This window comes from Cydia splendana, chromosome 5, assembly GCF_910591565.1.
Source record: "Cydia splendana chromosome 5, ilCydSple1.2, whole genome shotgun sequence".
In the NCBI taxonomy this organism is placed as follows: Eukaryota; Metazoa; Arthropoda; class Insecta; order Lepidoptera; family Tortricidae; genus Cydia; species Cydia splendana.
This window is the reverse complement of record NC_085964.1, coordinates 3,725,166-3,740,382: the sequence shown is the minus strand read 5'-3', so window position 1 is coordinate 3,740,382 and position 15,217 is coordinate 3,725,166. Positions and strand designations below refer to the sequence as shown.

The following is a 15,217-nucleotide window of genomic DNA, read 5'->3' as shown; positions in this document are numbered from 1 at the left end:
CAACTTACCATGACGCGTCTGCTATGATAATCTATGAGCGCAGTTGGTGCGTCCTTGTCATTCTCACTGGTAAGAACATAAACTTATCTCTTTCTGTCAGCCGGCAAAAATGGCGGGTGGGTTTATTTCATTCGAGATTAAACCTAAGAAAAACGGATTATTTCAGCTTTTACTTTCGAATGATATGTGACGCCGTCAATTTTTTGCGCTTCCGCGGATAATTTGAGCATTTCAACATAACGCAGGTCGGCATTTTGTTGCTTAATACACGTTATTTGTGGAAAAGTATTAACCGGTGTACACCTTCGCGCTTGCGTCAGGCAGACTGAGACAAACTCGTACACATGACACGAGGTGAGTGCTTCAATTTTGGAACGTGTATAACACATCTTGTATAAAACATCATTGTTTAAAAAAGCAATGGGTACACGACTCAAAAATGATATAAAGCAAAGTTTATCCACAAGATTAAAGTTAATGATGAGTTCCGAGTGAAGAAATGTATACAAACTCAATGAAATCTAAAGTTCTAAACTGAACTCAGTAGAATCAAGAGTTGATAAAGTAGAAAAAATATCCTTCGTTTAGTTTAGAGCACGAATCTACTTTATATTAACAAACTCTTACTAGAGAATCTCTACTATGTCTATCACACAAGTTGTAAATGTCGTTTCGTTTCCACACCACTTTAAATTAAGTGTTTAATTGTGCCCTAACAATAAATACGCATTCTTAGGGAACATTCTTGCTAAATGCACTTTATGCTAATGAGGTAATGACTATGCATTACGCAGCTACCCGATGACCTTACAGCGTCGCACGTTAATGGTTTGTTTACGTTGGTCTATTAGCACCAGTACTACCGTACGGAACTTAGGCGATGTTGTGTTTTGTTCGTTCTTACTTGGATAAAACTAAAACACGCAACAGGTCATACGCGACAATTTTCGTTAAAAGATAGTTGGAGCTTCCTTGCAAATTATGTAGTCTGAAATGACCATCTGCAAGTACCCATATTCTATTTTCCTCTCGGATTGGTAACACTTTGTACGGACATGAGAAACACGTTTTTCATTGTGTGTCGTACATATCTCTCGTTCGTATTTTAAAAGAAAGTGTTACCGCTGTTTTACAGATAGGTGCATCATACGCCTAAAGTCGTGTCAAGGATTTTTCAGAAGAGAGATATGCGAGCGAGGTATAAGCAAAACTCACTTAGCTAAGTCGCATCCCTATGGGAAGGCTTTTATCGTAGATAGTTGGAAAAGCAGTCATAAAAGCATAATTTTCCATACTTATTTGCTAGTATACGAGTATATCAATTATACTAGTAAAATTGGTAATTATTGAATTGATATTGATTGCGATACAAGTGGGTCCCGTCCGCAAATGAGCACAAGGCCTGGTCACTTACCGTTTAATGCGTTCACAATAAGCGGACGTTGCCATAACGCAGCGGTCGACAATTATTGTGCTGTTCGACAGTCTGAATGGCTTGTTCAATGCGTGCTGACGGTAATGTCCATAAACAAGTGGGCTATCCATGGCTGACTGTATAGAGACGATCAAGAACTGGATTCTGAACTGTGTGCCAATATTAAGACATCGCCCCAAAGTTTTTAAAAGAAAAGTGAGCGCAATGATCAAAAGCAAAATTGCTTTCTTACCTTCTATTTTTGACGCACCGCAGAGGTGTTTTTTGAATTTTATTTTGGTTTGCCGACTACTACCTTTTTCGCTTTTGCAATTCTTTTCTGTACTTCCAAACTTGGGAGTATCGTTGACTAATGCAATGTTTTTTTTGTTACAGTCGAAGCAGCGCGCATCGATCAAATGGCTGCTGTCGAAGGCGTTCAACAACAGGGTCCCGGATAACCTGCAGGAGCCCTTTTACAGGGACCATGAGGTAATCATCTTCAACTATCTTTAAGAAACGTTTAAATTTTGATTGCCAATTGACGAGATTTGTCGAAGATTATTCTAGACAAGATGATGCCCAACATGGAGCAAAGCATATTCAAAAAAATATTACCCTATAAAAGGGCTGGTGTTTATCGCGTCAAGAAATTAAAATATATTTCCTAACAAGTTCTCAAAGGGTACTTACCACGTCATACACCGCCTAAGGGTAGGACCTTCCACCCACACGCCTCGGCAATCTCAGCACTTGGCTATCAAGTTGTACCGTTTGATTACATGATAGGCTGGTTGTACGCTAAACCTGTATATTTTGTGTTTCTGCGAAATGCCTGTCTTACATTAACGTCAGCAATCAGCATGTTACAAGATAAAGCTAATCGTTATTATTATTACAAACTTTTGCTACAAAAAGCTCATCAATATTTAGATAAACACACAAGTTTATCTAAATAATTCTCATCAAATTTATTACACTTAACTTAGCATTAATTTTAAATTAATGCAGCAGTAGTCCTCTTATCCCTAATTGCATCATCGCGGCCCGTGTGCCAAGCACTCGCGGTCGTGGTCCGAAGACAGTTAAAGTTTCACTGAATCACGGCACAGATACTCCGGCTTAGATAACAGGTCTTTGACCCGCACTAACAAAAGTCGTCAATGCCTGTTCGTTCTCACGTTTGCTTTTCACTGCTATTGTTTAGCTTTATTTATTTGCGTAAGGAAAACCGCAGCTCGATTTGAAACGGCCACTTTGTTTGTTAAACGGGTTATTTGACAGTTTATTGCTCCTGTCGTTTTGTTTAAAAATAAACTTCAGTTTTTCTGTTATTTTTGGAATGGAATACTTTTAACTGGTGCAGATGAAGCTCTCAAACTCTCAATGTTAATTAAATCTACTGGTAATTTTGTTTCATTGCTTTCGCTTGGTGAAACAATACTTACTGCCTGACTGACCTTTCATTATTGCGCAATAAAGAATTTCTTTCAGTCCAAGTTCTTGGAAAGAACATAAAATGGCTTCGTAGTTGCGTATCGTTTGTTTGAAACAATAAGGTACGTGTTTTCGGCCCCCAAACGCGAACTAATCTATTTCTCACTGCTCCCGCCGCTCTTCGTTATTTATTTACGTTACAAGACTATCAGGTTAAGTAACAAGTCCCCTTATCTCGACTATTTCGTTTGTTCGTCTGTGTTATAAAGTGATTTCTGTAGATAAAACGATTAATGTTGGAAATATTTGCTAGTCGCAAACAGACGGGATTCTTGAAATACTTGTGTTGGTGGTTTTGAAAACTTTGTGTTAGGGTTATGATATGAGTTATGACCTACTTCTGGGACTTTGGCTAATGTTTTATGTTCCACAAAGTCGTGTTTCGCTTACCCTTGCACGATTCTTCCACGAAAGTTTTTTTGTTTACGACTTTGGAAATAAAGATTTTTTTTCGCGTTTATATATAACATATGCATCCCTTTAACTGTTTCCAAGTGGCGATCTCATAAACGGTCAATTTCTAGACCCCTTATTATTACCGTCCACAGGACAACAGACAGGTGATTGATATACAAAAGGTGGCTTCTCTGACCGGAAAAGGGTTATATCTTGCGATGTTCAAACACTTACACAACTTGAGCTTGAGCGATTTCGTTCCAAATGCCGACCTTGAGTACGTCTATTTTTGCCAAGAAGGTAAGGTAAAGCATGATATTGATCGTAGCATCATGGAGTTGGTAGCGAGCGACACGCGAGCTTCAGTATGGAGGTGCATGCTCACTGGCTGGGAGTGCCTTGCTAAATGGGCCATTCCAATGATTAGTGGACCTTCGTGTGTGTTAACCAAATTATACGCGACGTGAGAGCTTTCAAATTATCTATATGGTGTGTTCGTTTCCCTATTAAACTATCAGTAACCCAATGAAATGTTAATAAGTTACCAGGCTTAACGTCCGTCCGTGTTAGTGGTTTCCCTCCGAAACTCCTGACGGAAAACTTTTCCCTTGTTGGGTTTGCGGATTAGGATGAGTTTAGAATACCAAGAAGTTTTATTATCTCGCCGGATGTCCATTAACAATTGTTATTGCGAACGGGCTCAAGGGCCAGCTTCGGAAATATCTGCGAGGGGTGTGAATTCCCTGGAAGAGCTAAAGTATTATCAGACAGACAATTCAATGTAACAGACGCTAATGTTTAGAGCTAATTTCTCAGTTCCCAGACAAGTTATTTCGGATTCAAGTATTCTGTTTGTAGGGTTGCTAATTCATGAACCTTATACTTATACTACGGTTAACTATATTTGGGAGATCTTATCTACCCTAATGCGAATTCCCACCTCGCTCGAACAGGCGAAGTCTGTTTGAGCATGAATTACGATGTAAAATTACTAAAATGTAGGGTGCTTACGTGCGGGTACATATCAACATTTATTGGATTTTTCTACATAGGTCTGCGCATAAAACTTGAACCCTAGCAAAAGGTCGTGAGACACTTCGACCTAGCGGGGTTAATACACTGTAACATGGTGTTGCTATTGCTGAGGAGACACCGTAAATGCTCCTAAATCTAAAGGCAATTGAACGATTTACTGCACTTCAACGATTACAATCAAGTAAATTGCTAATCACTGCCTTATAAAGCCCAACAGGGCAACAACACACGTCCCGACTCACGAACAAACATCGATTTATTGTAATACACCTCCCACACTTGTTTCCCCCGCTGACGTGTTCATATTTTGCCTACTCAAGTATAAATATGAACTGAACATGTCCCTTTGAAATTCTAACCTGCAGTTCTGCTTTAACGACAACGTCCCGAACCGTTTTTCACGATGGAAATAACCTCTAACGAATGCAAGCTTGTAGAGATGTCAAAACCAATTTAACTTTACTTTTTCAAACAAAATGTTTGAATATTGAAGTCTTATGCTTATCGTTATAAGGGTGCTTTTGTGACGTTCCGGTTAAAATAAAGAGCAATGTTATCTGTGTTCCGTAAAAATAGTCAGCGCCATTTCCGCCATCGGGAAACTGGTATCTTTTGTTCTTTTCACCGTTGACCGGTGACTCAGCTGTTTTTGTCGCATTCAAAAATATGTTTCCTGAATTATTTTTATCTCTTCACATTTTCCTAGTATTATAATTATTTTGTTACCTGTCCAGTGAAACCACAATAGTATCAATTTGTGAGTCAACTTTAATGGGTACTTTTCTATCACATCTTACAATGAGTCAACATTTGCAGCGATCGTAATTTGTTCCGGTTCTTATGATTCATCCGCTTAATTTTGTACAAATCTCTAAAAATATGGAAGTTAAATTCAGTTTTGACACTGATCAGTAATATTTGACCTAAATGTATAAGTAGCTGAACCGTACCGCTCTAATGCATCCGTAGGTACAATTAGTTGAAATGGACGATAGCTTTTAACTTGAGTAGGTAGGTATCCGTTACGATTTCAATCCTGTTTATATTTCTATTTTTAATACTTCAATCGCACTGCATTCTTAGTTTTTAATAACGCATATTAATTCCTTCGATATCCCAGGCTTTCTGAACAGTAATAAATGGTTATCTATACACTATTGACGATATTGCTTTTGCGTTCATAAAGCCAATCTCGAAACATGTGAAACCGCAAGTTTATGCACTTTCATACCCTGGGAACTTTTGTCGGAACTTTTTCGCTTTGAACTAAGGCACAGTTTGTCGTTGTAGCCTAGGCGGCTAACAGATGTGCGAAACTAGTTTTTGCTGGCTCGCGCTGTGTTTGTGATGACATCCAATTTGAATCGTTGGCCGTATAAGAACTTTGTTATGACACCATTAATATTGTGGTAGTTAAATGGCAATATTGGTATTGCCTATGCTCTATAATGCTGTAAATTGAGCACTTTGCGTTCTATTAGCTGACTAGAGTGAGTCGTAAGAAGCAAGTTATAATGCTCATAATGGTTTCGTTCAGTCTAAATACATGATATAGTAAAAATCGCTGGCTATTGCAATTTAATGTAAACACGTGTGATGACAAAATTATTAACGGTACATCGAATATTAGCTCCAAGGTAACAGGATGTTAAAAGCTCACAGGATGTTAAAGGCTGAGGGAGTATAATAGAATATACTTAAAAACAGCTGTTTTGAACTGACTGAATGAAACGGGTTTTAGAGCGCGCGAAAAGAATTTACAACCAGGCGGGCTAGAGCAAGCTGGATTAGCATTTCATGTAGCATGTAAAGTAAATCCTGTTTATTTCTCACGACGTTGTAAATCTCACATTATACATTGGCTATTCGCACGACGTTTTCTACTCGTCTATTATATAATTTCACCTTAGATTCGTAATTTAAAAAAAAAGTATTGTGTATAGTTAATCGTAGCCTATACATGAACGGATTGAACGGTCCAAATAGACCAAAGGCATTGCAGACCAAGACCAATGTACCTACTTGAACTTTACAAATATGTACTAGTATATCTAAATCGAGAAACAGATTTTCCCCCCTTTTCTTAAATTATCACTGATCTAATGAGAGTAATGAGACAGTCTAGATCATCTCATGTTTACAAATGCTCTCAAGAACTGCTGTACTCATATTGTTACACGATACAGTCTGCACGATGAAAATCGTGACGCTCGACTTCCGTAATCCGTGGAAACACGTGAGTGCTTTCGTCTCGATCTCGTTTTGAGATCGCACCGTTATCGCCACGACCTGAAGGTCGCGCATGCACTTTTCAACATACCGGTTGCTTACATAGACCTTGAAAAGTGCAACTTGATGCAATCAGATATCGTTTGATGCAGATTGGATGACCCCATTTTGTCAAACAATTCGCTGACTGAGATACGCTGTTGTACATAGATAAGGCAAAGCGTAGTATAATATATAGGACAAGATAAGGTCCGTCCGTAGACTAATATAATATTTCGTGCGTCAAGTTCAAGAAATACGTCCGTACAAGCCTGCGAGCTAGGATTACGCGCTGGCTTGTCCGATATGGTATCTTGGAAACGAGCAAGTCGTATATGTCAGTTGCAGATACTTCTGATAGTTCTGACTCACTTCCCCAATGCATAGAAATTTGTATGCTGGAGGGTCAATATATCTCTGCACTCTGAACGACGAGTAAAGTGTCTGTTGTGTTGGCCATTTATTGTAGAGATGTACGTATATCTGCCTCGAATAATAACTGAAGGAAACACAAATCAATGCTGACACTTCGTGCTGCTTTCTCTGGCGCGTATGTCTTAATAACGATAAACTTTCTCAATGCTGGCTTTTAATTAGTTTCCATTAATGGCATCTGTTTCAAATTGGTCTCCTGTTTAGAATATAAATTGTATCCACATTTCTGTGCTCTTCTCTCTGGCGCAAATATAATAATGTCGCGTGGAGAAGCTTTCATACGGATACAAACAAACTTTATTGTGGTAATACTTTTCCATCCTTCACAGGCAGGCACATGGATATGTGTATATTGCATTAGGTACCAGCTTTCTATACTTCTGGTGTCGACTGACTGACTAGGTATTCGTAAAACTTATTTATTGCAAAGACAAGTCCACTGATGGTCAGTAAAGAGTTATGCTGTTAATACAATATGAATTTCTGTGGCCGGATTAGGAATTTAACAGTAAGTAAGTAGAAAGTTTTATGTTTTTACTCAATACAGTGGATTGTAATGATAATGTGCAATGAATAGTTATAGAATCGAAAAAGTAATCGTTCTTTCCTGAATGTTAGCGATCGCGACTCACAGATGATTGATTTCAAATCATGTTAATTAATTTGGATTCACAATTTGACACAATTTCAACAAAGTACGCGAACGGATTTGTGTTTATAAAATAATCATGTGTTGTAATGGTAATGTTTTGCGTTTGCTTTATTATGATTGCTTTTCCGTTACAATGTTGTTCCTCTTTTGAACAGTAATACTTAACAGTACACGTAATTTATTTAGATTTGAGTGTTGCATTAGTATTGTGCGAGTCTCTATTGTGTCTGACGTCTGACATCTGTGACGTCTCTTTTACAGGGTCAAGGCGTGCTAGACAAAATAAATGCTAGACTGTCTATATTATAGTGTCTATCTATCTACATACATAATTTGTTCTTTCGAAATATTATCGATATTACCTATTCGGGTCAAACACTTTTTTAGTATGAGCTAAGGTTGAATTAACACAATAATAGTACATTACTACAGAGGCCGGGACGAAAGGGGTTGACGGCCGAAGACATATAGACATATAGGGATAGGTCTGAGCGCGGGCAACCCCATTTCCCGCCGAGGTATGTACCTATAGTGCTTTTCTCAAACATGCAATGAAATAAATAAAATAAAAAATCCATGAAACCCAAGTTTTATTTATAGAAAAAACTAAAAGTAAACTACACCCAAAATATAACCAACACGTACCTATATCATTATCACGCGTATGTTTTACACGAGTCGTGTATTTTTACTACCCGTATATTTTCATGTATCTTTGATTTTTTCGCCTTGTATCCGTCTGACTGTCGTTTTCGTCACATAAGTTTACATAGTCTTTCACGTTGATATCATGTTTCACATACATCGTTGCTTTATGCATGGAGTAAATAAGTATAATTTCCACAGTGTTGACGAATTTGTAGTTACATTCATTTAAAATATGCCACAAAACTGTTTCTAATAAACTGTAAGCCATTTTTCTTAGTTTCTCAAATAATAAAATTGCCATAAGCAACCATATACATACTACGTCTTTGACTTGGCGGCAGAGGCAGCAAGTTATTAAAATCAATTCTGCTTACGCTGCCAATTCCAACACCTACGATTACAATTAATATTAATTTCATTATTTCATCGGAACTCATATTAAAGTCACAAAATCAACAACGCACCATAAATCCAATAAAACAGAATGAATATTTTTCAACTTTACCTCCATAACAATTTAAAAAATATTACTACGCGTGTTTGAGTAGACCTTTTTACCGCTAAAGTTTAGATGAAATATTTTTATTTGTGTAGTTAAATTTATAATTATAAAATTATAGAATGTATTATTTATTAAGTTCATGTTGGTTTTATACAAATAAAACTGCAAATTATAGCAAACATTGTTTTTTTTTTTATAGGCGTAGTGGCAGAGTGTCATTACGAACCATAAAGCAAATACTGCCTCTAGTTTTTTTTAATGGATGAATGCCACGATGCTGTGTCACAAATATCTGTGAAATGAAAATTAAAAAAGAGGACTTTGCCGGCCTAGGCCTGCAAGATGTGTATGAAATTCCATTAACGACCTTTTGTCCTAGCCGCACCTGAAACGTCATACTTCGCAGCCTATTATAAGGAACATAACATCAATATTTCATTGCATGTTTGAGAAAAACATATTTTATACCTAATTTTCTTGCTGGACCTTTATTGTTAAATTTTCTATTTTTAAAAGCTGTATGATAAAGTCTTTGTGAATTTTGCCCCAATCGTTAACTTTTATATTGTGCACAGAAAACATGCCTATTTTCCGGAACGTTTTTGAATCATAACGTCTTTTAAAGAAGAACTTGTGTATAGTCCGGTTTATGCCAGGAGGTTTATGTTTATTTATTTATCCAATTTTACAGGACAGGACCCTAAAGTCTTAAAATAAGTTTGACGTGATTATTGAGCGTCGTTAAGATCTCTATACAAAATCCATACAACATAACCGGACGGCATCGGCACCCAGGAACGCGTTATTCGAGGAAGCCAACCATAAAAGTCACCTTCACGTTCTTCAAACATGAAATAACTAACAAGAATTTCAGTTCACAACATGTTTAGTTTACCAAAACCATATTCGATATTCCAACGTATTGTGTCCCGGGAATCCGACCGACTCGTATTAGAGTACGGCCGATCGCGACGAGGCCAAGGTTAGGTCGCACTATGACGACTATGGGACTATTTAGCCACAACCAGTATAACCTGATCTTTGATTACGAGTAGTTGTTACGAGTCTAAAGTTCCAATTATACAAGTTAACTACGAGTACGAGTTTTGTGAATAGATGTAGGTCATGTAGATCGATCGCATTTAATAAACATGGAGTCCTTTACAGCCTGTTGCTTCAGAAAGCGATTGTGATCAGCTGTAAAATAGGCAACGTAATAGTGTTAACAAGAACGCTATTGTTAGAAAATTACCTAACATAATTAAAGCTTGTTAAGAAATGTAAGAATAGTAAGCTTTATCGAAATGCTTAATTTCGTTACACACCAGTGGACGAATCTCTGTCTGACTGGCACCATCACCCAGAAAGCTTGTAACATGCAAGGCGCAGCGTACTTGGCAATTGGTTCCATCAGTCATACAAGTTCATCTACATTCTACTGTATGTGCCGTTGGAAAATTTCCGAAATGATGAAATTTTCACGTGGAAAAATTACCGAATTTCCCATAGGTATTTTTGTATGGGAATCAAAATATTCCATTTCCATAATGAAAGTTTCCCGTTTTCATGTAAAATTTTCCTAAAATCCTAGAACTGTACCAACTTTTTTTTACAAACTTTCTGCAACTTGCACATCTGTAGGTTTCATCTAGGGCTTGCAATATCGGATGGTTTCCAATTCCGGAACTGATTTTCGATATTGGACTCCAATTCCGGAATTCCGGAACTAGTTCCGGAATTAGGGTTTATCATATTTTTATTCGATTTTTTAGTAAAAAACAACAAAAAGTGTGAAACCTTAATAAACGTTAAGAGTAATTGAATTTGAAGTACGTTTTTTCACCTCTTATTTTATCAACTTATTAAAATGGTACCACTTATTCACTTCTATTATAGGTACGGAGAACAAATTGGGGAAACTATAGTTGCTAGCAAACCATTCGATGCATATTTTTATAAAATTGCTACATATAATAGCTTTCCTACTCTTCCTAACCTAGTATTCTCTGTGAATCGAAGATAAAACGTCCAAATATTATTAAATTTCAATTCTTAAAATTAGCTTATGTAGGATTCAGAATATTCTGACTATTCTAAGCAAGTAAATTGCTTTGCTTTTTTTATGAGCCCATATTGTCCCACTGCTTTAGCCAACGGAAAAGTAAAATATACCTATACTATAGGTAGGTATTTACTGAATGACTAAGAGGCACTTAATAACAACAAAAACCAGTGCCGTGTGGTGCCGGCATCAGAAAAGAATAGCACCACCCCATCTCGTCCCGTGGGTGTCGTATAAGGCGACTAAGGGAAAACTGGCGACAGATATGCATATGAGCAAGGCTCGCCCGTATCCTTAGCGGGGTCCTTGCTCACAAGAGCTGTGCGCGCGCCACATCGAAAAAAAAAACAACAAAAACCACCAGTATAGTGTCCCAACTAGCAAATCTATGTGCTATAAAAGTTGAGAGCACGTTTTTATTTTCGCTTTTTGGTGCTATAAAAGGTGTAAAAACAGTCGAATAAAAGTCCTGTAAGCGTTTACTCAACGCGAAAAGGCGCACTTATACAGACTAAAAGTGTTATAAAAATCGAGTAAGCGCTGTATAAGAAGCAAATCGATGCTGCAAGAGTTGAGTAAAAGTGGATAAAAGCGCTTCTGGTGTTTTAATAGCAACGATAGTGCTTTTATTCGACTATTTGTTCTATAAACATTAGCAATTTACTATTACTCAGTGAAAGTGTTCTATAAAAGCAGCCGCACTGCTTTTTCTCAGCAAAAATGTTTCGTAAAAGTAGCCGAATTGCTTTTACTCGGCATTTTAAATGTGTAAGAGTGCAGTAAATGCTTTTATTCAACTAATATGTGCTAAAAACGATCTCAGGTAAGCGATTATATTACAATTATTTTATTATGTTTGAGGCCTAATCGTCTTCACGTGTCTAATAAAACAAAAAGGTACTTAAGTATTTTTTTACTGCTGTCATCCATGACATTTATTTTTACCGTGATTGTGTACATAAGTTTTTACTGTCTGTAAGTACACGTAATACAGTAAAACCTAGCGCGAAAAATACTTTATTGATAAAACCAAAGGCACTGGTTCATATATATTCATGGGCCGTCTATTTTCTTAAATTTCAATAAAAAAATATTAATTAAAATAAGTAAAAATTTGCTTACACGATCTAGTTTCTCTTATATCTCATTAATTCGACTATAAGTCGAGTAACTGCGTTTACTGCTACACTTATAGCACATGATGTCGCCATGTTTATGGATTTATAGTCCGGTGGCCGACTGCATGAAACCCAAAGTGGCAAGTGGCAAAAAAGTGGTACAAATATTCATCAAAAAACAAAAGTGGTCAGCTACATCCTGTGTTGGCTGGTTCCTGTGTCCGACCGAATTTGTGGTACCAAGTGAGCTACAATTTACCTCATCGAAAAATAGAATGTCACTTGTATGGTAGGATAGCTGCCATTGATATTTTTTTTAATGCGGACGGACTGCAAAAGCTGCCAGGCTAAGGTGAGACCGACCAAGACATACGTCAACAAATTTAATGTAGGTATTACAATCAGTTTTTTTCATTCTATTTTTCGATGAGGTAAATTGTAGCTGTCACGTTGTACCACAAATTCGGTAGGACACAGGAACCTGCCAACACAGGATGTAGCTGACCACTTTTGTTTTGCTGTCCTCAATTCTATTATACGATGGGGTTTTTTTTGATGAATTTTTGTGCCACTATTTTGCCATTTGCGCAAAATTTGCCAAATGAAGCCGCGGCCGACCAAGAGCAGTTGATGCTACTAAAAGTCAGCTACCCCTACAGAGTAGGATTTTTCTATTTTTTTATCAGGTAGGGTTTCATGCAGTTGGCCACCGGACTATATTGAAACGACAACATGGCTGACTTGTGCTGTTAATGTAGTTCAAAACTCTTTAAAAGTACTCTAAGCTGAATACATTTTGAATAAAACCTGTAAATACACTTCAGCTCCTATAACAGCGGTTTGAACCCCATTACCCGAATTATGATATAAGCGCGCTGTTACAGCTGCATTGTTGCCAAATGGTTATTGGATTGCTTTTAATAAGCTTTTATAGCAACAGAGAAGAGAATTGAGTAACAGTTGTATTAAAGCGCCTTATTCAGACAATTAGCTATTCTATAGCTGTTATATGATTTTAATAGAACAATTATGCGGAATAAAAGTGATTTAGTAGCGCTAACTCAGCATTTATTAAAAGGTGGAATAAAAGTGCTAAAAGATAGTGCTATAAACGTTTATACGACATGATTATAGCACTAATTAGCGAAAATTGCTAAATAGTCGAGTTAACCGCTATTATACGATATATTGGTGTTTCAACAACCGTAACTCGGCTGTTATACGATTACAGGCTGAGTAAATCAATTCTTATACGACTATTTTGCTAGTTGGGTGTAGTTTCTTAACAATTTTCAATAATAAACGTATTAAAACCTAAAAAAAGTACTTAAATCCAATTCCGGAATTTTCGATATTCAGTTGTATCAATTCCGGAATTGTAATATCGGAAAATTTGTCCGAGATTCCGGAATTTCGAAATTCCGGAATTCCGGAATGCAAGCCCTAGTTTCATCTTAATCATAACATAGTCGAACGTTAATGAAGAAGACGTTTTGTTTGAGGCCATAATCGAAGCAGTCTAATGATTACTTTAACACATTTGGTTTCGTTCACGCTTCTAATAACACGCTAAATATGTCCCGTGAATCAATATCGCAACCAACCGGTTTGTTGTTTACATTGCGTTTGAAGGAGCGGCTACGCCGGCTATGTAATCTGTCATAGTCGACACACAGAAAATAATAATATGTGACGTTCCACGGGAAAAGGTACCTTATGAGGGTTTCTAGTTTCGGAGATATGAAATGTTTTGTAAAGAGGCGAAAAAATGCTCAATTTTTTTTTATTGTGTGATCTGAAACCTTAATGCGTAACGTTTGTTTACCTGTTTTTATTTTTGTTATAAGTTAGTTATAAGCCTAGTAATGTCGTCTCAGAGTTTAGTAGAAAAGGTACCTTATGGAAAAAAGATTGAAAATTCCCAAAAAAGCTAGTCAATACGGGAAAAGAAGTTTGGTAGAGAACTGTATTAGCATTCTGCAAAACTAATTTGATAATTTCAGTTCTGGTTGGGGCGCCTCGCAAATATTATAACCGTACATAGACCGACATCACAAATCCAAGTAGCCTGCTATTATACCAAAGTTACTCTCGTCAAGTCTTTCTTAACTAGAATAATCTTCATTTGGTTTGGTCGCATGCAGTAAATCAGCCATTGGTTTGCTGAAAAATGCCAATACCCGACGCATTACCTTATGGAATATCTGAGGTCATTGAACCTCAATGCCGCTTATCTTCAATAGCAACCGAAATATATTATTGATAAGAAATAGACGATTTATACCATCTTAACCCCAAAATATTATTAGTTTATCATAACTGTTCCATCATCATCATGCCTCATCATGTAACTTAATCACAAGGTACCTTTTACACATACAAATTATTGGTCTTTTTTAAGATTATTATGACGAAGAACTAATTAAATTTGGGGCAGTTTAATGTAAATTAATATTTTCTATTCATAAAAGATAAACTGTAATATGATTGATATTTTGTAGTGATGTATTATTAGATTTATTTCCATAAGGTACCTTTTCGTAAATGTATGGAGCAAATACTGTTATTGTTATGTAAGTTTAAAGTGGCATAAGGGGTTAAATATAGTATTTAGTTGGGGTTTTAGGATTTATTTCATTTGAATGACAGAATTTCTTTCATATGTGCTCAGAAAAATTGATTGTTTGTCACATTAAAAGTAAAAATATTCAATTTTGTGATTTTATATGAAAAAGTCAGAAAATACATTTTCACCTCTAAATCGGTATTGTTTTTTGCTTAAACTGTCTGTCAGTGTCGTTTTCTAATAGATAGAATTTAAATCTTGAGAGCTCATTGCAATCAATCGTGAAAATGAAATAAAACTTTATTTTCAAGAGATTGGCTAGTATACACATAAATCAGTCGATATCAAAAGTTTCTTTTTGCATTACAGAACAAGTCGCAATATTTTTTTAATCTCACATATATAAGGTATTATTATTTGTAGTCAACTATGTAACTTACTTCAGGAACATAGTTTTTTAGGCGGCTAAACTTAAAACTTCTCTATCGTAAAGTTGCTAATTTCACAACATTATTTAAAAAAAATCATATCTCTGTAACTACGCAACCTAGAAGGTTGATCTTTTGTGTTATCGATAGCTTATTTATTGTAGATTACTGGGGTATGCATAACTCCATACCCGCC

The 15,217-nt window shown here is 36.5% G+C and overlaps 1 protein-coding gene across 14 annotated transcripts in view; it reads left to right on the top strand.

Annotated features, from left to right (window-relative positions):
• The window catches only part of LOC134790430 (patronin), a 107,350-nt gene that overhangs the window by 44,767 nt on the left and 47,366 nt on the right, over positions 1–15,217 (top strand). For all 14 annotated transcript variants that reach the window (XM_063761201.1, XM_063761210.1, XM_063761206.1 and 11 more), the window contains exon 2: positions 1,811–1,906. In XM_063761201.1, coding sequence (XP_063617271.1) covers positions 1,811–1,906 — 96 coding nt within the window. The remainder of the gene's footprint in view (positions 1–1,810; positions 1,907–15,217) is intronic.